Consider the following 21,609-nt stretch of genomic DNA (forward strand, 5'->3'; position numbering starts at 1 on the left):
ACACACACACAAACACACTCACGCTTGCATACATACAGGTAAACTGTCATGAGAACGAATATGCATTCAGAAAAGTACATGTGCTGACACATGCGTCCTTAATTGCCAGTTGAATGGTGCCGTGAATAAAGATGAAGCCCGTCTCTGTCCCCTCGCCCACACCTCCTTCACAACTCACTTCCCTTTTCTCAGATGAGAAGCTGTCGGTGTGGGAACTTTCCATTCCTGGTCTTAGTACCTCATTTGGACTGCAGCTCATAACCATCAAAGACACTTCTTGAGTCTTTTTTTTTTTGACATATTAAAAAGAGGGAATATTTCTGGGGATGGTCATATACAGCAAGCTGTGTCGATGAATCCTTCCATCTATGACAGCGGCAGCAAGAGTTCATCCAGGATTCATACACCTTGATTACGTTTTAACCCAAAGCCCAACCTCTCATCCCATAACTTAGATACAGTTAGAATATAAAGTACCATGCGTGATCCTCGTCTTTGTCCGTTAAAGTAATCCCCCGTCCCTCCCCCAGTCTCTGGAGCTCCTTTTCTCTGGCGCTCTGAGCACAGACTGCTGGGTAAGACATCGGAGTGACAGCCTGTAACTCTGGGAGCTTTTCTTTAAGTTCTTGTCCGTCAGTGTTTACTGGATTTTGGGTTTGGCGCCGCCGGGAGTCGGGTCAGGAGGGGGGCCGCCACCCTGGGCAAGTCTTTGAAAGCTGTATAGGAGAAATGGAAGAGTAGTCAGGTCAGGGTCTGTCCCAGCAATACACTAATCCAGGTAGTATGCAGTAAGTCCAGTTCTTGGCATTAAGGAGTCCTTAAGCTGTTTTTATGGCCAATGTTAATCAACAAACACAAAGAAGATGAAGTTTATGACACGCTGGATTCAACTTGAATATTATTTTTCTTAAGCCAAAACTCCAGATAAATGTGACAGAAGCTCGACAAATGGTTAGCACAAAAAAGTAGTTTCTGTTTTGTGTCTGCAAAGTAGCTTGTTTTGACCCAAATTTGCAGACATTTTACGAGCATTACCTAAACATCCTGCCCCAATGCTGTAAACGACAAAAGTATATGTATTCTAGAACTTAAAGAGAGAATGACAGAAGATAAAAATGGGGCCTTATCGAGGTCCAGCTGGAATACAACACTCAAAAAGCTCAGCTGTGTCTGCGGGTGTTCATCACCTTTGTGCCCCCTGGAAACAGTTTCCTGTGTTGTCTGAGCTACTTGGAATGTTTGTGTACTTGATTGTGACTTCTCACTTTGCAGCAGTGTTTCTGAGACTCTTCGCTTGTGTTGTCAAATTGGTGAAGGCTTTCTTTTAATTGCTTGCTCTCGCTTAATAACCGCCTCCGTAACAAAATACTAGCAGGCCTGTGTTGATGGCAACACTTTGCCAGAAGATGGCGCCATACTCACAAGTCCTTGATGTTGTCAATGGTGGCCTGGATTTTTGCAACAAAGGTGTCCACCTGCTCCTGTGAAATAACAGAAATACAGAAAAATGTATGTTTATGGATATGGAAATAAAGGACAAGCTAAAGTCGCAGTGTAAAGCATCAATTAAGAGAGCCGTTACCTGGCGCTGCCTGTAGAAAAGTGGCAGAGAGAAGAGAGCAATCACACCTAGAGAAGAAAGAAAAAGGAAAGAGTAGGGCAATTAAAGTGACGGCCATACAGCACACTATATGGACAAAAGTATTGGGACACTTGATCATTACACTGACTTTAATGACATCACATTCTAAATACACACAGCTTTGCAGCTTTAACAGTTTCCACTCTTCTGTGAAGACTTTCCACAAGATTGGAAAGTTTCTGTGTGAATTTCTGCCAATTCATGCAGTAAAGCATTTGTGAGGTCAGACACTGATGTTGGATGAAAAGGTCTGACTCATAATCTCTGTTCCAGTTCATCCCAAAGGTGTTGGATGGGGTTGAGGTCAGGACTCAGTCAAGTTCTTCCACATCAAACTCATTCAACCATGAGGACTTTGCTTTGTGCACTGGAGCACAGTCATGCTGGAATAGAAAAGGGCCTTCCCCAAACTGTTGCCCACAAAGTTGGAAGCACAGCAGTGTCCAAAATGTCTTGATATGCTGAAACATTAAGATTTCCCTTCACTGGGAATAAGGGGCCGAGCCCAACCCCTGAAAAACTGTGCCATCCCAATACTTTTGTCTATATAGAGTTTGTTAACAAATTCCATATTTGCAACAGATGGCGTCTGTTTCTTACTGATGATGAGCAGAGTAAGGCCATTGCACAGGTCTCCCAGGTACGTCACAAGGTACAGCAGAACCAGCAGCTGAGACCAAGAGAAAGACAAGGACAGCAACAGAGAGTGAATTCCCAGAAAGCAGTAAATCACGCAGCACCACTGCGTAATCCCCTGCACCGTACTACTGTGGATATCTATCAGGGCTCCACACTAACGTCACTGTCACCTCAATGAAGAAGAGCTCCAAGCGTGAGCCTACCAGAACGGGTGTTTCCCCTTATATCTCAGCGCTGTAGGCGGGATCCAGTGTTGCCCTGATATGGGACACCCCTGTCTCACATGGAAAGGAATCTGGGTGCATCTGCGTACAGTCTCCTGTGTGCCATGTCACATACCGGCCAGGTCAGGGTTGACACTGTGAGGTCTAAGGGGGTTGAGGGGCTCATGACGCCCCGTTAACTGTGAATTTGTGAAGTCTGTCTGGTCCCAAACTGCTGCTGTTAATTACAGTTACTCTGTACTCATATTAGGGTTCAGGGGGGCTGATTTTTGCTGATGTGTGGTAAATGCTGCTTTAGTGACAGCCGTCTTGATCTAATAACAAACACCCAATCCAAGTGTCTGTACTCACTGAAGGCAATCAATTTCAAATGAATCGAAAAGTAAAAATCACATCACATTTTGGTCACATTTATTTATTTTTTTTAGAAATGTTCAGAAAGGTTTATGAATTTTATTTATTTACAAAACTCTTCTTTGCAAACTAGCTCAGTATCTTACTTTAAATAAGGCTGAAAATCATAGTAATACTGACATTGTGAAAGAGGCTTTGTAAATATTATCCTCCACAATAGCGGTGCCATTTGCAGAAACATGCAAAATGAGAAGACCTGGTTCCTTTTGCACAATTGAGGAACCTTCTGACTGACTTGGAGCTGTACGGATGTAAGTGTTTTCTTTGATTGTTTACAGTTTGTTATACTGTATTTGTGTTATGTATGTGTTGTGTATACCTGGACTGAATCATTATATTTTACGTGTTGTGCATTTATTTTCATCAGGCCTTGAAAAACAGAAAGCATAATCTTAATGGCCCTTTCGCTGTTTAAATAAAGTCTGATTGATCTGATCTGATTATCCAACTCAAAACTGGCAGAGCAACGGTCACATTTAAACAGATCTTACTGTTGAAATCATAATAACATAACATAGCACTGGTCACATGTGATAAGGGCCCTGGCTTTTTTTTTTAGCAGATTTGTGTGAGGAGATAATATTTACACGGCATCATTATATACCTCCAGGAGGTTTGTGCACAACAGGTCAGCATTTAATAATCCCAGTAAACATACATACCTGTTTGTTTTATCTATTGACCTAAAGCAAACATTCTTTGTGTGAATTATAGTAAAACAAGTATAGTGGATGCTCTTTTCATTTTACTATAATATAACCATGCAACATTAAAAAACCAGTACATTAACTGGGCAGATACGTTTGATACAGAACAAACAATCCTCTGATTAATAACCAGATCACCACCTGAGCCACAGACACCATCTAATAACTATGAAAAAACAGTCACTAGGTGCTTGTGTCATAATAAACTAGTTCACACCTGCAGTACAGTTGGAATTAGCCTCCAGAGAAACAACATTAACCTGAAGTCATTTGAGAACTGTTTAAATAAAAGGCGCAGGGTGTTTGTGATGACATGTGATCCTGACAGATTTATTCGGCTTCATAAACATTAACATAATGCTTTGGCTCTGTCAACATGAGAAGCTTACCCAGGGGCTGGAAGAAAAGCACAGCTGAGAAAAGCGAGGCAGACAGACTGCTTGTCGTGCTGTTAGTACCAATTCAAATTAATTCGAAAGGATTTTCTTTTTTCTAAAGGGAAGGAATGCTTTCCACTTGATCACCAAAAATATGTTACAGGGAATGACAGATTCAGTAATGTTGCCCTGATTCAGGAGCTCTGAGGTAGCATAATGAGCGAGAGGGCTGTCGACGGCGATGCTGTCAGAACGTCGAGACGTAGAGACAGACTGACATGTGGGATAGTGAAGGGAAGATGTTCTGGACAGGATGAAGCAAATCTCTGAGAACAGGTCATTAAGAGAGTAAGAGACTGAACAGAGCACACACACACACACACACACACAGATACAAACAGATACACAGATTAGCTCACCTTAAGGGACTCAAAGAGGTTTCTAACAAAAAAAAGTCCCTTCAGAGTGTCAGCAGCGGACAGAGCCATGACGATGGCCTTCTGCATGTAGAGGTCGGCCTCCTCTCCACTGAAACTGATGTCCAGGTCCAAGTATGACCTGAGAGGAAACGAGACGACAAAAAGAGAACAAAAGAAAACACAGAAATGTTCATTGTTGTGCCTTTCTGAGTGTTTTTCCTTCTGTCATCTCCGCTTGAAGACACAGTGATTCATGTTCTCTGGCTGCAACACTTTAAAATAATCCAAACATAAATCCCCTCCTGTCACTCCTATCAGCTCAAAAGCTTTTCAATTATCTCTCACTGATCAATAATTAAGAAAATATTTAAACTGGTGGTCCATTGAGAAAAACTCAACATAAAAACACGCACACACTGATACAACATGTTGCTTATTACCACAAGCTATTTTTTTTTTTTTACAATTATTATATTTGCTTCAAACTCAATGAAGCCCCAGCTTTGCTAATAGAAACAACACAACAATCAATGACCATAGGTGAAGCCAATGAATATTTTATTATTGGATGTGTAAGCACAGAAAACAAAAGGTGAAAGGAGCAGCAAACATACAAGCTGGATTCAGCTGAATCCACCTCTGTGTGTTGTATCATTTTTCTTTTCCCTGTTTTGACCGCTCTCCTCGCACTTACTTGAAGGGGTGCTCTCCATCACCCCATTTGAGGGCGTAGAGGAGTTGGTAGTAGATGCGCACTGAGATGGTGAAGCACATGACAGCGAGGGAGACTGTGGAGACCACGGTGATGATGCTGAGCTGGAACAGGGACAGCAGACCGACCACTAACCCTGTCAGCACCATGCCGGTTCGCTCGGTTTCCTTCCAGTAGATCAGGTCCATCACTGAAAGACAAGGAGAGTGGAGGCACAGAAAGGAAAGGTTAAGACAGGATGGGGAAAAAGACAACAGGGAGGAGGTGAAGAAGAATAAAGCATAGAGTAGAAAAAATAGCATTAAATGACCAGGAGAAGGAGGCAGAGGGTTTGGATTAAGAGCACCAGACTGTCTGGCAAGACCACTGTCCACAGCACCTTTTGAACACTCAAAAAGACCAGCTGCACCGCTCCAATCCAGGAAAGGAAAGAGATCCAAGATGGCAGCCGTGTTAGCCCAGACGGCTCCTGGCTGATGTCCAGTTGGAAGAGCGTGAAATGTATGAAATGGGACCAGAGACCAGAGAGCCCAGTTTTTTTTTCACAGAGACCTGAATCCACCACAACATCCCGGACCAAGTGAAGATACCAGCCATCTTTTTGCCAATCAATGCACTTTCAATTTAATTAATTATTTCCTACCTGTATATTTTTACAGTTATTTATTATTTTTATCATATTCTAGTCTAAATTCTCGTGTTTTACAAGGGCAAATAAATTTCTGGTACTACCTTAAATTTTAAAGTCAAATGTGTGTAAAAACCATAAACAAGCTGGTTGTGATTTTCCGAGCTGTACACAGCTTACAGCATTGTGACTAACAGCATCCTTCCCGGTTTTCACAGAGCAGCTGCGGCAACATCACTCGGCCTCCAGGCCTTCCAAAAGGTCGTTCGTTTTTTGAGGGAACTTGGGAGGTGAAGAGTGGCAGGAAGATACAGTAGATCTGACACTGATATGGACGAAGGGGAAGTGAGGCCAGAGGAGTGGAAGAGGTGGACATGAGGCAGAGAGGGATTTCCAGCCTCCAGCACACACACACACACACACACACACACACACACACACACACAGATGACTTGTCAGGCTCCAACCCGGGCTAAATTTAGCTCTCAAATGAAAGAGGGAGGCAAGCGGTCAGAGCAAAATTTAAATGCAGCCTTTCACAGCACCTGCCGACAGACGTCAGGCCATCAGAAGCCACTTTCTACACCCTCCTGGTCACCCAGCAACAGCTGCTGTGGAGACTGAGGCATCCATCGGGGGCTTGCTTTAAAAGAGCGGACAACTTAAATATATACAGAATATATGTGATTCCTTTATCCTGCTTGAATCCTTTCAGACACCACATCTCTCTCTCTCTCTTTATATAACACAAAACCTTTATGTTACATCACAAAAAGCGGACAACAATAAAGCTAGTAACTGTACAACACAGGCCACAGCGTTGTGTAATTACAACGTACGCTGTATGATGCAGAACTGTCAGACAACAGCTCTTTGTGCATGTCATTCAGTGAAATGCAAAGCCACAGCATTGGAGTGAAGGGAAGCCTCTTTGAATAGAGTGCACTGACAGCAGGTGGGATATTTATAAGCATCACCGCACACAGTTAATACCCATGATGCCCCTGGAGCACACCTGTCCAATGTGTTTGTTTGTGCTGTTGTCACTCGGGGACAGGGTTAGTCAGCACATTGCGCCAGGGTAGGTGACTAAGTGGACAATGTCTTTACTAAATTAAGGACACATGAAACTCACCACTATATCTAAAAACATGGGCACTGTAGGACACAGTGTCTTCCTGGAGTCATATTTAAGACTAGATAACAAGTTAGCAAACTTTCTCTGTGCTGGTGGGTGGCTTTTGTTACCTTCAGACAGGTTAGCTGCTTCCCCCTGTTTCCAGTCTTCATGCTAGGCTAAGCTAACTGCCAGCTCAGGATTCAAATTCAGTGTAACGCCCCAATATGAGAATGGTATCAATCTTTTCATATAACTCTCAGCAAGAGAGCAAATATGTTAAACTATTTCTCTGAAAACAAAAAATAAGCTGCCGTTATCTATAACTTGGAGGAAAAAACAAGCATTTTATATTTCCTAACACTGTTGCGTTCATAGATATAATAAAAACTGTGCTCTTAGTGTGGCTTTCAGACTTTCCAAATCTTAATTCTTTTTACTGCCATCTATAACCTACCCCTACTAATTCTATTGTACTTACATTAATATCATTAAAGGGTAATCAATAAGGCGATTATTACTCAGATGCATCCACTGACCACCACTCTAAAAATGCTGAAATAAAATATTAGGAAATTATCTGTACCACAATAACACAATCCAAACCAGCAGAATTCACTTTATTTTACTTTAATGTGTGTGTGTGTGTGTGTGTGCAAATCATTTGACTTATTTACTTACTTATACTTATTTTGTAATTGAGTACAGAGGAAGTGACTGCTTCAAGGGAATCAATAATCCAGTAAAGTGTTCAATTAACCAACCAGCCAATTAACCAAAAGACATAAATCACATGACATTTCACATGCCAATCCGGGTCATTTCATTTGACCCAGGTTATGTCGGCTTCATCACATAGTACTCCAGTCTGAAATGTCCCCGCTGGTGTCGACTCCTCAGCCCAAAGAGGAGACAACAAAATCTAAGTTAACCCAGCTGGCAAATTATTATTATTACCCATCTGCAAGATGCACACCACAACACGACAGTTTCTACTAATTTGAATGACTGCTGCTAATTCAAATTAAGGCGACTGATACAGAGTCTGCCCTGCTGCATCTGAACAGTTCATCAGCCGAAAGCCAAGCACGCCTCTGGCGGACAGAAGCTGGCGTCTTCAGAGACGCCGCCTGTCAAATGATCACAGAGAAGCAGGAAATCCGCTTAATTCACACTTTCAGTCCCCTGATAGTCCAGCTTTCCCATCGTTACAACAACAATCCACCGCTGAGGACTCAAAGTGGTTTGCAGCCACTTCACACTTGACTGTATGGCTTTGCTCTGCCTTCTCACAGCTCTTTACTGTCAGTGCCACGGCAAACGAATACCCGAACGTAGTCTCTGTAGATGGACAGTCTGAAATGATCCTCTTTTCGCTTTAAGCCCAAGCACTTACCTTTACTGGCCATTTTGGTTGCCGCTGCAGCGTTGCCCCTCACACCCTGTGCCCCTCTCTATGTCCTGCTGTGCTCCCCTCGCCCGCCTGAGCTGTTTTTGGCCACCCTCTGCTCGCTCAGCAGTCCAAAGGCCTGACAGCCCAAAATAATCTTGTTCACAGCACCGCCCACCACTCTTCAAGACTCCCGAGAGCCTCACACATAAAGACATGAACACGACCACAGGAAATTCATAAAACAAATCACCGGAACTTCTTCCTAACAGCAAAAGCTGATTCTGAAACAGTATTTATGGTATTCCTTTGAAGTTAAGATAAAGTTGTATAAGTTATATATGCTGGCACCAGGCTAAAGGACAGGATTCACTTCCTTGAGCTGTTTACCTCAACATTAAGACATTAGTATGGAGTGAACAACTGAAACACGTGTATTCAGGTACCCAGATTCCTTGCATAGACCAAAAAGAGGGGTCTGCTATCATTTAAACGCTTTGATATGAATGCCAATGTGATGCCTGATATTTGATACCAACTTTTCTTTTAATTAAAGGAACAAAGCTTTTAAAATTTTAAATGCTGTCTAAATACAATCAGCTGGACGAGAATCTGAATTATGATTCAGACAAAGGTTGCTACTCTGGGCTAGAGACACATTTCAGTTTCCAAAAAAAGCAGTGAGGTTTGATATGCAGCCTCTAATACGAGTGATAAAACCAGAAGAAATACGATGCTCCAATAGATGCTCATGTGCTATTTATTCAGGACACCTTAAACTCTGTCATCAGCCTGCGACCACCCATTCATCAGCGGCTTGAGGGGTTTACCCGACACCGCCCACACACACTTTCACTAAAATAAGACTGAGCTCTACTCCACTGAAGGTGCACTTAAAATGCCATCAAGTTGGAAGACAGGATGTTATCTGCCTTGTTGTCTTTCTCCCTTTCTCTTGCTTCCAAAGTGCCTACAAACTCCCACAAACCTGCCTATAAAGAAACTGCACACACACACACACACACACACACACACACACACACTGTGTGTCAAACAGTTATACATAATGACATCAGCAGCCACTGTGTGCAGAAAGTAAGCAAATGCCAGGACTGCTTTCCCTACAATTAAAATATCTCTCCTGAAACGCAGAGCGACGGTTACTGTGGCCTGTCTTTGTCTTCATGCTCCTCCTGAAATCTGATATTTTCTTTATTTAAAGTATTGATTAACAGGCTCAAAGACAGCATCTCAGCTACAAGACAAAGACAAAGGGAGATGGGAGGTGGGGCGAAAGGACGCTGGCCACATGAATGAGAGTGTTTAGATACTGTGGATGTGGGTCTTGTACCTGCTATGTAGGTGCATCCTCTTGGGTCCTCTGATAGGTTGAGGGCTGAAAACCAGTGATCGCTGACCAGCTGTTCCTGAGAGTTTAGACCAATGGCAGCTGGTGACGAGGACGTCGGGCCTCTGGGTCGCACAGATGTAAGCAGCTTGACTGAAATGGTTTCCCTGGTGACGGGAGACTCTGGCTCGGGGGTCGGTGAGGCTGCTGCTGGGAGACAGAAGAAGATGTCACTATCATGATGACATCACCGCTGACTTGCTGCACAGTCAGCTCGAGCTCAGACTACTGACCAAAGAATTTGGACAGCAACATTTGTGTTTCGCTGTTTTCTTTGACCACCTTTCTTATATCAGAGTAATATAGAAACTGAAACCAACAATAAAGTAAACTAATTTTCCCAAATAAATTATTTCACCTTGAAAATGTTGGTAATAAACAGGTTTGGTTCACCTGAAAAATGATTGCGGACAGCACCATGAACATATCATTTCACATATAAATGATATGGATTGAAGAAAAAGGTGGGCTGCTTATACATTTAAACATTTCCAAAAATCACGTGTGATTTGTCATATTTTTGGTTTTCCCAGGTGCGACACAAGCTAGAACATACCCACACAGTGAGATCATAAAATGTCCTTTTCTGAATAGTCCCACTGACTTTCGGACACCATTCACTTGCAGACATGTCTGGTCAATCCGCCTCAAGAAAATATAATTCAGATTAGATACAAGTCAGATTATCTGACCAGCTTCTGGCATTTCATGGCTTGACAATAATTAGCAAGTGGAATTAGAAAGAATGTACAAGTGCCAAGAAGAAGGGAGAAGACACAATACTCAGTGAAAATCAAAATTATATTTTTTTACGTTTTCTTGTTGAGAAGCTACCACTCAAAGTAGTGTTTGTGTGAATTTTCCATCTCACTGCCTCTTTTAGTCTTCCACTATGAAATAAAACAACCTCTTGACGCATTTCCTCCTGTTTCTCACCCTGAAGCATCTGTGAGGAGCTCTGGGAGGACGGAGACATAGAGGGAGGCTGGACAGTCTGACTGCTCGAAGTCTCCTCTCTTTGGAGTCCTGCGTCCCTCCCCTGAGTGTCTGGGTCCAGAGTTTGGGGAGAGGGCTGGATTGTAACAGTCTCAGTCTGTCTGTGGTGCTCCACCCTCACTGCTGCACCCGCTGTCCTCGCCTCCACCATCTCCTGCTCTCCTCTCACGGATGATTCCTCTCCTTGCTCTTGACTGAGGAAGGCGTCAGGGTCCCAGTCTACATCAGGAGAGTCCAACAGCGTCTCCAGGGTGTCCGTGCGGATCAAAGGGGTGCGACTTCCCCTGGAGCCGCCTCCCCTGCGTCGGTCACGAAGGTGTCGCACGGCTCCCACCGCTTCGGCCTCGGCGATGGCGATGTAAGAGAAAGTCAGCTCGAAGGAGTTCTGACGTGGCGTTCCCCAGATGGACGGGGATGAAGCCAGTCCCTCGTCATCATCTGGATCTCCATCTCCCCCCATCTCATCGTCAGACCATTCCCTGGCTGTCTGCAGCTCGCACATCTCAGACTCCTCATTTCCGCCTGAATGGAGACAAAAACAAAGAAATGTGGTCACCCCAGCGAAAGAAAAGGCCTTAATATAAATTATAGAGACTGCTGCTAACAGTGTGTGTTTTAGATCAGTGCCATACAAGGACAGAGATTTTGCCTTTAATAGATTTGTCAGATGAAAGCAGCCATGTGTGACATCTAAAGTGAACGAAATCCTCTTTGAGAAATACATAAACATCCCTCCGTCACAACTGCGGCTGTGATCAAAACGTACTCCTGTGTCTTCCTGTGGATCTTCAGCGCTAGTGTTTTAGATGTGAGAGAGGTGTTCTTCTGCTGTTAAGTTCAAAAGCAGGGCTTTCAGGAAGCAGCAGTCTCTCATTTTATAAGAACTTCTCAGTGGATGAACAAAGTGACAAAGCATCTGCATCGTTACCATCAGTGCATGGAGGTGTCGAGTCTGGAGTGGACGCCACAGAGCCATATTCCTCTGAAAGAAGACAACATTTTACATCAATGTAGTAAACAGCAGCAAAAGATTGCCAGAAATGTGTTGTTGATGCTTTGTATATGCTCTAAAACCATCTCACACACGGGCTTCTCTACACATTCTACGTAGGTGAACTAATGTGAAATGATTAACAGCACGAAAGCCCCAACAAACACTGCAGTGGCTTGATATGAATCATTTTTTAAGGGTTACAGCAGCGAACAGAAACAAACGAGTGCTGTCTTTCATCGTATTTCACGTTGAAATACTGGTGGTTGAGCCAATCAACAAATATCAACATCTATACAAAACAAGATTTCATGCCCCCCAAATGTAATACCATGTGTATGTCGACTGCAGTTTAAAACAGCACGACAATTTTATCTGCGTGTAGGTCAGTGAACACACACACACACACTCATTTCTTTACATAGTTAAACTAGCAGCAGTAAAGGCCTTCGTTACATTGGACAGCCAGCATGAGATCTGCTAATAAAACAACCCCAAGCTGAGCAAAGTACGCAGCTTATTCTCTTTTTCATATGCGAACACATGCAAATCATCCTAAAGCACTTAAATTTAAACACAACAGACAATACCGGGTGTTAAATTGTAACCAAAATATGAGGTGAAACACAGAGATGACAGCACAACAGAGGCTTTTAGGGAGAAACAACTTGCATTCTCAACAAGCTGCCTGCAAAGCCTGCTCGCACACGACCACACAAACATCTACAAATCAACGGGAGGCAACAACAGAAAAGGTCTTTTCCCCTCTGCACTGCCTCCATCAATGCAGCCATGTGTTTATCAAAGGTAGAAGCAGGAAAGAGGAGAGTAGGCAGAAGAGGGGAGGGGAGTGGACTAGGGGGGTGAGCTAACACATACGATGCCGACAGCAGTTAGCAAGAAAAGATGCTGAGCTGGAATATATCAACAGTGACATAAACAGACCTCGCACACAGACACACAGATGGAAACAGCGGAACAAAAGCACACTCACGGCAGTGGGAGAATCCTAAAACCTGGCCCATACTCCATCAAGGCATCGCTGGGCCCATCCAGTCTGGAAGCCCCCCTCCTCCTCCTCCTCCTCCTCCCACCCCCCCCCACCCTCGTCTGGTGAACAGCTTCCTCACTCTCCTGCCTCCCGCTCTGTCACACAGCAGCCCCGCCCTGCCAGCCTCGCTCCACCATACTCCCTCCTCCCTTCATCTCCTCTTGCATCGTTCTGACTGTAATGTACTCTCCAGTGTCCCTGTGTCTGTCCGAACTCGTCTCCCATTCGCAGCCGATCTGTCTCTCTGTCTCTCTCTCTCTTTCTCTCTTCCTCGTCATGTGATCTCATCTCATGATCTTATAGGGCCATGCTGTAAGAGAGGGAGTAATAAGTCATTAATAATGTATAACACAAGCATATACAAATCATTCAGAGAGAAGGACCTATTAGAAGCTGGGAAGGACAGAACGAAGGTCCAGCCAGGGTCAAGCATGTGAGTTTTCTCTGCTTCATTGTTTTAATAATATATATCACATCCCAATTTCATGTACAAAAACTATTGCTCAAACAAGCCACACCAAAATTCAACATAAAATCTTGAAGTACAAATGATAAACAGCCTCAACTAAAACCTTTTCTTTCTTTCTTTCTTTTTTTTTTACACTGAGAAGTGAGGCCTGTGCAACAGTGAAAAGTAGGGGGCAGCACTGAGGCGCTGTATGCTACCGCACAAATCGTCTTTTAAGTAAGGCACAAATGCAGTAGAGGACGTTTAAAGGAAGACAATGTAACTTTTGAAAGATAAATAATAATAAAATTCTAATTCATGAACCACAGAAGCATATTTTAGATAGACATGGCTCTGTAACTGACATTTCTCTGTAATTTCATTTCAAGATATAACTGGAACTTTAAGTTACAATAATGCATCCAGAAATAAATTAAAGAATTATGATTTAAGTCAGTGTTAATGGAAATAAAGTGTAAAACCTACTCCAAATAAAGGCTTGCGTACATCACAGTAAATATCACATGAAGAGACCACACGGCTCTGATGACTGACAAATATTAAAAATAATTCAGAGTCAAAAAAATGTTATATTAACAGACAGTATTTTGATCATGCATTGTGGTCCTGAGTGAAGCTCAGTTGAAAGGGCTGACTGTTTATGGCTTGTCACGTTAAATCAAGACAGTCAAAGGACAATCGACTTCCTGTGCCATCCTGTTTGCTGCGCATGTGCTCATTCTAAATAAATAAAGGTAAACAAACACACTTCTTCCTGAAACACTGACGACAGAGACCAACATCAGCTGACAAAAGGTTTAGTCCTGCTTATAGATAGATAATCACGCACATACAGTCCTTAACACTATTACACCTCAAGAGGCCATACATGTAAACCAGGTTGGGAGCTCCAAATACTCAGCAGTTAATGAGATTAAGACACATAGCTGTCATGCAGGGACAACACGGAGTCACATACAAGTCAGGATGAGTTTGAGTATGTCAGCATATATATTCTCTACAGATGTATTCTGTTTTATGTATCGCTTCTTCTTCAGTTCTGTTTTATTTCATTCTTTTCAAATCACATTTATACGTGTATTTTCTATATTGTCTTCTATTTCTTAATTTTGAAATGTTGGAATGGAGCATTTAAATCTCAAATAAGTTGCTATTTGACCCGAAACAGAAAACACAATGGTGGCAGACAAACTGCGGATGTAATGAGTCCAGAAGCCAGACTACAAGAAACAATCTCACCTTTATCTCCATTTAGTAGCTTGGTAATCACAAAAAAGTGGTGTTCAGTGAGGTGAACTATAAACAGGATAATCACTCAAGCTGATCAGAAACTGTGTGAATAATATAGTAAATGTAAAGTTATAAATAGGCGTAGCAATTATTATTATTATCATTATTATTACCATTTTTAAATATTCAACATTTTCAACATGTCCAGCAGTTTGGAAAATGTTTTTTTAGTAATTATGAAACAGTTAAAGTAAAACTTCCAGCCACCAAAGTTAAAAGGGAAAGCACAGAGTGAAAAAATAAAAGCCTGATAAGGTCTGCCAGACTGAAAATGTTGCATTTATAATCCATCCATCCATCCAGTTTCTATACCGCTTATCTGTTCAGGGGCCATGAACTATTACTAACTGATTAAGAAATTAATTTGTAGCAATAATCATAATTGTGGCTATGAATGACTTAGTGTGTTAAAATACTTCTTTGTTTGTTAGACAGGTTATCCATGCAGCAGAGGTCACGATGTTTATAACACATTATGAGAGTGGAAAACCTCATTTAAGCCCAAAGATATAAAACAGCTGTTCATTCTTTCTTTTCTTCTGTTTCCTTTTTGGAGCAATTTAAGGACTTCTTGTCCGTGCTGAAGTCCAAGAATAAACCTTGAAACATTAAATGTTTCAAAGTTTATTTGTGGATTTGGGAGCACCGGTGCAGCTGGACACACTTCCTCTGCTCGTGAAGACCATGTGACATGATCAAGAACAGCTATTAAATGGACATTTACATGCCTGTTTGTTAATTGCTGTTTCTAAAGGTCAACCGTTCACTCTGGACCTCAATCCAATACACATAAAGGTCTTCCTCTATGTCAAAAAGTCCCATACCTTTTCAATAGAAACACACATGCAGTCGTGTTCACTACTCTGACTGTACTTCAGAGAAGACAAATTGACTGTGTACTGAATGAACACAAATTATTAGTTATTTTTGACTCAAAATCTCTCAATATAAGACCATAAAACATCAAACCCCCATACAGACAAGCCAGGATGATTATGGCATCACTCTGTGTTGTGCAGAATGTCGTACTCATAATCCATGCTTGTGTGCAGACACAAGCCGGGTGATTATCCAGCCGCGTTACAAAGACACAGGAGAGAGGCAACGGGTGGGGGCAGAGCAGAGGGATAAATCAACAGAAATAGATTGGCAATACTGTATAAGTGCAAGGCTGATGCAGGACAGGCATACAGGAGAAGGAGGAGGAGGAGGAGGTGGAGGGTGATGTAGGGAAACAGAGAGGGGAAGACACTTTATGGTCTTATTGTCAAATAAAAAAGACAGGATGCTCTACAAGCAAGGATGCAAAAATGTTCCGGATCATTTTTTAACATAAAGCCAACTCAGTTTCCCATTTGAAAGGATTAATTCTTATTTGAAGTCTCTTTTTGTTTTACCTGCTCAGTGAGCCGAAGCTTAACTGTTGCGCTGGACCTGCTGCGGAAAAGACAGGGCCGGAGGCGGGGCACCAGGAGGAGACGGGCTGCTGCCAGGTCGAGCAGGAAGCTTGAGCACAGGCTCCGCGGGGTCATGAGGACGGCCAGGCGAGCCAGCAACGTGGAGGTGCCCTCTTTTCTCCGGCAGCTGGTCAGAGAGACAGAGAAGATGGTCACCTTCTTCTTCAAAGGGGGGGCCAGGGAAACCGGGCCTGGGGAGGAGGACGGTTTGGATGAGGACGACTCAATGCCGAGTCCGTACCTGGAGCGTCCCATCTTGGAGAAATACGTGTCAGAGGGGGGTTCTAAGTCGGAGGTGAACTATGCCGTGGCGAGCATGCAGGGCTGGAGGGCTCAGATGGAGGATGCCCACACCTGCATGCCACAGCTGAGAGGAGAGCTGACAGAGTGGGGATACTTTGCTGTTTTTGATGGACATGCAGGCACCACTGTGGCACAGTACTGCTCCAGAAACCTGCTGGAACACATCTTGGCAACAGGTACAGGACAATTAGTGACTAATGATGATTATTCAAGATGGTTATGATTTGTACTGTAGCAATAGACATCCTCTAAGATGGTAATTACACGATTGGAAGTACTTCCTGTTTTATGACATCCAGCTCTTGATCATACAGAGTGAAAATGCATTTGTATATTTTGTGCTGCAAAAAAAAAAGACTTCTATGTATTGCAGTCAAAATTAAGTACTGTACTCATACCGTACCATGATAAATTTGCACAAACAAACCCTTTGATGGGACTGTCTTGAGCCTGGAAAGAGACTTGTAAGTCCATGAAAGTCGCTGATTAAGAGCAGACTAATGCATTAAGGGTGAGATTACCATGAAAATATAACATGCAACCACATATATACAATACTGAAGGTTGATAAAAACCTACAATTTGTCATTTCTCGAAACAGCATTTTTGTTTTACAGCAGCAAAATAAGTAATGAAGAAGGTTCAAGAGTCAAACAGACCTGAAACAAATTTTGGGGATCAAAACGCAGCGGCTGACATTCAGATGTCAGATTTTATACTTGACATTTTGAGCCGTGAACTGATTGGTTAGCCATATGAGAGAAGATTAATAATCACAATTACGTGTAAAGTTGTAATCTTTAGTCTGTAACTCTTGGTTAAATAAAGGTTTAACAAATCCAGCTCTTAATCATATCTGATACTTAACAATCAGCCTCAGTGTGTCAGCCATGTTGCTGCACTGGGCCACAGTGTTAATCCAACAAAACATATGATATCTTCTGTCTGCAGAGGCCATCTTAATACTCTGACCTTCCATTATGCTGTTTAATGTTGGAGCCAGGCATCTCACACATTAAACATAGGACCCTGGTTTTCATGGTACCAGGGTCCATGTGTGTTGGCCTCAAACCAAACAACACAGCAGTGCCAGAAACTACACAGTATGGTGTGAATCTGTCTCGGAAAACAAATGTGTCCCCTTCATTTCTCACAGGTGGGATTAAAGCAAGTGAGGACCCCGAGCAGGTGAAGGAGGGGATCCGTGAAGGCTTCCTGGACATTGATCGCCACATGCACAAACTGGCTCGTCAGGACAACTGGGACCGCAGCGGCTCCACTGCAGCAGCAGTCTTGATCTCACCGCGCTACATTTACTTCATCAACTGCGGGGACTCTCGCACCCTGCTCTGCCATAACGGCCAGGTGGTCTTCTACACGGAGGACCACAAGCCGTTTAACCCCAGAGAAAAGGAGCGCATCCAGAACGCTGGCGGCTCGGTGACCCTACAGAGAGTCAACGGATCGCTGGCCGTCTCCAGAGCACTGGGGGACTTTGACTTCAAGGAGGTAGACTGGAGGCCGCAGACAGAGCAGCTGGTGTCCCCGGAGCCAGAGGTGTACGAGCTGGAGAGGACGCCCGAAGACGAATTCCTCATCCTAGCATGTGACGGTGTGTGGGACGCCATTGGCAATGAGGAACTGTGTGCCTTTGTGCGCAGCCGCCTGCAGGTGTGCGACGACCTGAGAGATATCTGCAGCCAGGTCATTGACCTCTGCCTCTATAAGGTGAGACGTCTTCAACACAACAGCATTCAAACAAGCTGCATGTATATAAGAAGAAAAACGACAGGCTTCGATGAATGATTCTGATACTGATAGACTTTAACTTTCAGATTTTAATCCTTGTATGGTTAAAGATTGAGTGGGAATTAAACTTTCGGATTCTGGATGGATCACTGGAATGGCAAACACACTGGAAAACTGAATTGAAGATAAGTGTGAGGAAGAAGATGGTACCACAGGATAAAAGCATGTGGATCAGCTTAGTCGCAGCCATGACTAACAAGGGGTATAGTTTGTACATTTTCAACACTGCTGCCAATTTCATTACCAAGTTCTACTACCAATAGCGCAATTTTAATACCTGATATCACCTCAACTTCCATTTAGTTTTGGAGCTTTTGACCGTGAGAAAAAATTAAACCAATTACAATGAAAAGCTCTGAGGTTCTATGGACATACTAAACAGAACTGAATGGTGAGATGGTTTTGTCAACTATTGTTCTCAGGGTCAGGAATGAATTTCCAATCCAAGTTTTTGATCTAACATGGACGAGAAGTCCTTAAGGTGATTAAAATAATTAAAATCTACACATGTATCTAACTCTATGTGCAGGGGAAGTTTGAGCGATACAATAAAAAACTCCAGAAGAGCTACTAAAGGGCCTGGACTGAATGGGGGAGAGTGCTGAAGTCTAAATATGCCTTTAAAAAATGTAATACAAGAGTTCTCAAATGTTGCCTAAATTAAAATGGTTTAAAATTGGATTAAAGTCAGGAACCATCTAAACAAAGGATAGAAATATAGAAATATGCGACAGTTTATAGTAACACATTTTGAGTACTACCACAAAAGTACTAAAGTTCAATACGGTACCATAAACACAGCACAGCGGCTGGCAGGAGGGGAAAAAACTCGCTCTACAATTTATGCGTCAAACTTGAATGTGAATTATGCACTAACACAGGAGGTTACATTTACATATGCTGCATGGACAAAGATATCAATGTCAAGTCAAAAGTTTTTGTCTCATTTTCTCATTCATTTGTCATAGTAGCTTCCACATTCTCAAATGTGAGTGTAACTCATATACTGTTTTCACTTACGTTTTACTATACTGCAATTTAATGAAAAACTTGTAATTCACCTACTCTTCTCCATTTCCCCTTACTCAGCTTTACAACCCACAGTGTTACAACAGGAGGATTTATGAATGGGGACCTTTACATTAAGAGGAGGGGGGGTGTGGGCAGGGTCTCTGTGAGCAGGAATTACTCTGACGCTGTTACGTAAGCAGATTTGTCCTGCACTTCTTCTTCTTCTTCTTGCTTGTCAATAACTGGCCGTCTGCGTACTGACGAGCCCTGAGCCCTGAGCCCGCCCTATAAATAGCTGCAGTAAGGCATGCTGGGGACATGCGATGGAGGGAGGGGAGAAATGCTACGCATGGCTCGGATTAAGACCGAATGTGAGTCTGTTGACGGGAGCTCGGTGTTACTGCTCAATACACACCGGCTTTATCAGAGGCTTTATCCTGGCCGGCTATTTATTTCACCTCAAAAGGCTTACAGTACTGTACTGTTAAAAAGACTGCATGTTCCAGGACACACTGAGCCTCGCTGATGTCATAAGCAACAGGCTGATGGTTGTAAAACTGCAATGACTTCACATTTGAGCGACTCTGTAGCAGTTTTGGCACGTCTTCTGACATGTGCACATATCCGCAAAGCTCTATTTCACAGGTAGATGTCGTTTGTAAAAGTAGTGCGGTTGTAAATCAGGAATATCATCATTTTCTTTAAGTGCTTAACTGTGACGCCACATTAATATCTTCTGTCCAAACCAAAATACACCTCCATCCATCCATCCATCCCGACACGGCCCTCAGTCCTCTACTTTCCCTTTCAACATTTCAAGTGATTTCAAGTAATCAAAGTGATCAAGTGACCAAACAGAAAAAGTAGTCCATTTACCCACCCTGGAGTTATATGATCATATTAACATATAAGCATAAATCTTTTTGCGTAATACCTGGTTAAAGCAGGGATTTTTAAAAAAGTAGATAAATATGCAGTACAACAGTAACTGATCAGTAACTGTCAACTAAGTGCAGTGAGATAAAAAGTGAAATATCTCATGTGTTTATTTACCTTCCACCACTGTTTCATTTCAGCTTGTCTGATGTTACTGTGCTCTGTCTCCCTCTGCAGGGCAGTCTGGATAACATCAGCATCATCATTGTCTGCTTCCCTGGCGCCCCCCAGGTGTCACAGGAGGCACTGCAGCAGGAAGCAGAGCTGGAGCAACAGATTGATGTCAAAGTGGAAGGTGATTTGCTCCAGACGTCCACAACAAACAAACTCGACACTTCAGATCTTAGTTTCTTCATTTATAACCATCTGAATCTCCCTCCGCAGAGATCATCCACTTGATGAGGTCCAGAGATGAGGACCCTGACCTTTTGTATGTTATCAAGTTCCTGGCTGCGGAGGAGATGCCAGGCCTTCCTCCAGGAGGAGGCATCACCAGCAAGTGAGTCTGAGAAAACACACAAGAACATTTCTGAGGAGTCAAAAACTGAAAAACTTTTCACGTAACACGACTGTACCTCCCATTGCAGACGAGACTGCATCATCTCCGCATATCAGAAACACGTCACGGCTCTCCGATCACAGGAGCCAATGGTGAGACAGATGAGTCACGTGACTTGATTTGGATGTCACTGGATGACAACAACAGTGCCAACAAAAACAATCTCCACTATCTCACAATAATATGCTTACTTTCACTGTTTTCTAGGGCTGCAACAAATCATTTTCATTACCGATTAATATGTGGATTATCCTTTCAATTCACAGATTAATCATTTTCTCTATAGAGCATCAGAATGTGTAGAAAAACCTTGAGTCCAAAGTGTCATTAAATGTCTTGTTTTACAACAGTCCAAGCATTTTCAATTTGTTGCAATCAGCTAATCAAGTATGAAAGAAAATAATCATCATTTGTGTTTATTTTCACTACACTAATATGCTTCATTTACATGAACAATGTATAGTAAGGATGCTTTTTGTTAATGTCATAAAAGTACTTGCTGCTCATGGAAAGAAGCATCTTGGAAAATTATTTTTACACGTCTAAAATGTACATATTCATTAACAACAATACTGTGTTGTGGCTTTTCAGGACATCGAAGGATCTGAGGAGGACTCGAACTAAAACTGTGGAAACACAATCACCACCGGCTTCACCGTCTCCATAGAGACCAGCTTTTATTTTAGATGAGCTCTAAACTATCAAAGTATTCTTTGTGTCGTATATTCTCTCTGAGCATTTGTTTCCCGCTCCATTAAAAACAGAAATTTAAATTACATACCGGCTGTGTCATTACTCTGAAAGTTGCCTGACAGGCAGCTACCTTATGTGCACAAGCATTCTTTATAAAAACAATTCGGACTGAACTTATGTACCCCACACGTGTGCCACATGCATATCAGGGAGTCACGTGAGAAAACGCAGCATCTCTCGGTAAATAAACACTTTGCACGACGCTGCCAGCTAGCAGAGGTGACATGGCTAGCGATGACAGAACGAGAGACACAAAGAGGCAGGAGGAAAAAGCCAGAGGGCTGGAGGGGAGCAGAGGATGAGATCT

General features: G+C 42.8%; 2 protein-coding genes across 5 annotated transcripts; one reads left to right on the forward strand and one right to left on the reverse strand.

Annotated features, from left to right (window-relative positions):
* Nucleotides 1–222: 222 nt before the first annotated feature.
* rtn2a (reticulon 2a) lies at nt 223–16,010 on the reverse strand. Of its 4 annotated transcripts, none has more exons than XM_046389173.1 (11): nt 15,872–16,010; nt 12,659–13,025; nt 11,602–11,655; nt 10,614–11,195; nt 9,621–9,824; nt 5,117–5,324; nt 4,423–4,561; nt 2,243–2,312; nt 1,583–1,629; nt 1,423–1,481; nt 223–716 (listed from the first exon to the last, which is right to left on the reverse strand). In XM_046389173.1, exons 2-11 carry the CDS (start codon nt 12,687–12,689, stop codon nt 641–643), a joined length of 1,470 nt encoding a protein of 489 aa, XP_046245129.1. In that variant the 5' UTR covers nt 12,690–13,025; nt 15,872–16,010; the 3' UTR covers nt 223–640. The 4 variants fall into 4 exon arrangements, with proteins under 4 accessions (XP_046245129.1, XP_046245128.1, XP_046245130.1 ...); XM_046389172.1 differs by having other exon boundaries at nt 9,621–9,827; XM_046389174.1 differs by lacking the exon at nt 12,659–13,025 and having other exon boundaries at nt 9,621–9,827.
* Nucleotides 16,005–20,768, forward strand: ppm1na (protein phosphatase, Mg2+/Mn2+ dependent, 1Na (putative)). Its single transcript, XM_046389176.1, has 5 exons — nt 16,005–16,410; nt 17,391–17,962; nt 20,168–20,285; nt 20,375–20,489; nt 20,578–20,768. The coding sequence occupies exons 1-5, from the start codon at nt 16,005–16,007 to the stop codon at nt 20,666–20,668; spliced, it is 1,302 nt and encodes a 433-aa protein (XP_046245132.1). The 3' UTR covers nt 20,669–20,768.
* Nucleotides 20,769–21,609: the final 841 nt, after the last annotated feature.

This window comes from Scatophagus argus, chromosome 5, assembly GCF_020382885.2.
Source record: "Scatophagus argus isolate fScaArg1 chromosome 5, fScaArg1.pri, whole genome shotgun sequence".
NCBI classification, from domain to species: domain Eukaryota; kingdom Metazoa; phylum Chordata; class Actinopteri; family Scatophagidae; genus Scatophagus; species Scatophagus argus.

Bases quoted from the DNA above. Each gene is read 5' to 3' on its own strand.
- rtn2a (XM_046389172.1), bottom strand. From the start codon at position 12,689: ATGGGCCAGGTTTTAGGATTCTCCCACTGCC. The intron at 9,828-10,613 runs GTGAGAAACAGG...TCTGTCTCCCAG, and splicing joins CTCCTCACAGATGCTTCAGG to CAGCAGCCTCACCGACCCCC. The intron at 1,482-1,582 runs GTAACGGCTCTC...GTTATTTCACAG, and splicing joins TTTTCTACAGGCAGCGCCAG to GAGCAGGTGGACACCTTTGT.
- ppm1na (XM_046389176.1), top strand. From the start codon at position 16,005: ATGAGGACGGCCAGGCGAGCCAGCAACGTGGAGGTGCCCTCTTTTCTC. The intron at 16,411-17,390 runs GTACAGGACAAT...CATTTCTCACAG, and splicing joins GGAACACATCTTGGCAACAG to GTGGGATTAAAGCAAGTGAG. The intron at 17,963-20,167 runs GTGAGACGTCTT...CTCCCTCTGCAG, and splicing joins TTGACCTCTGCCTCTATAAG to GGCAGTCTGGATAACATCAG.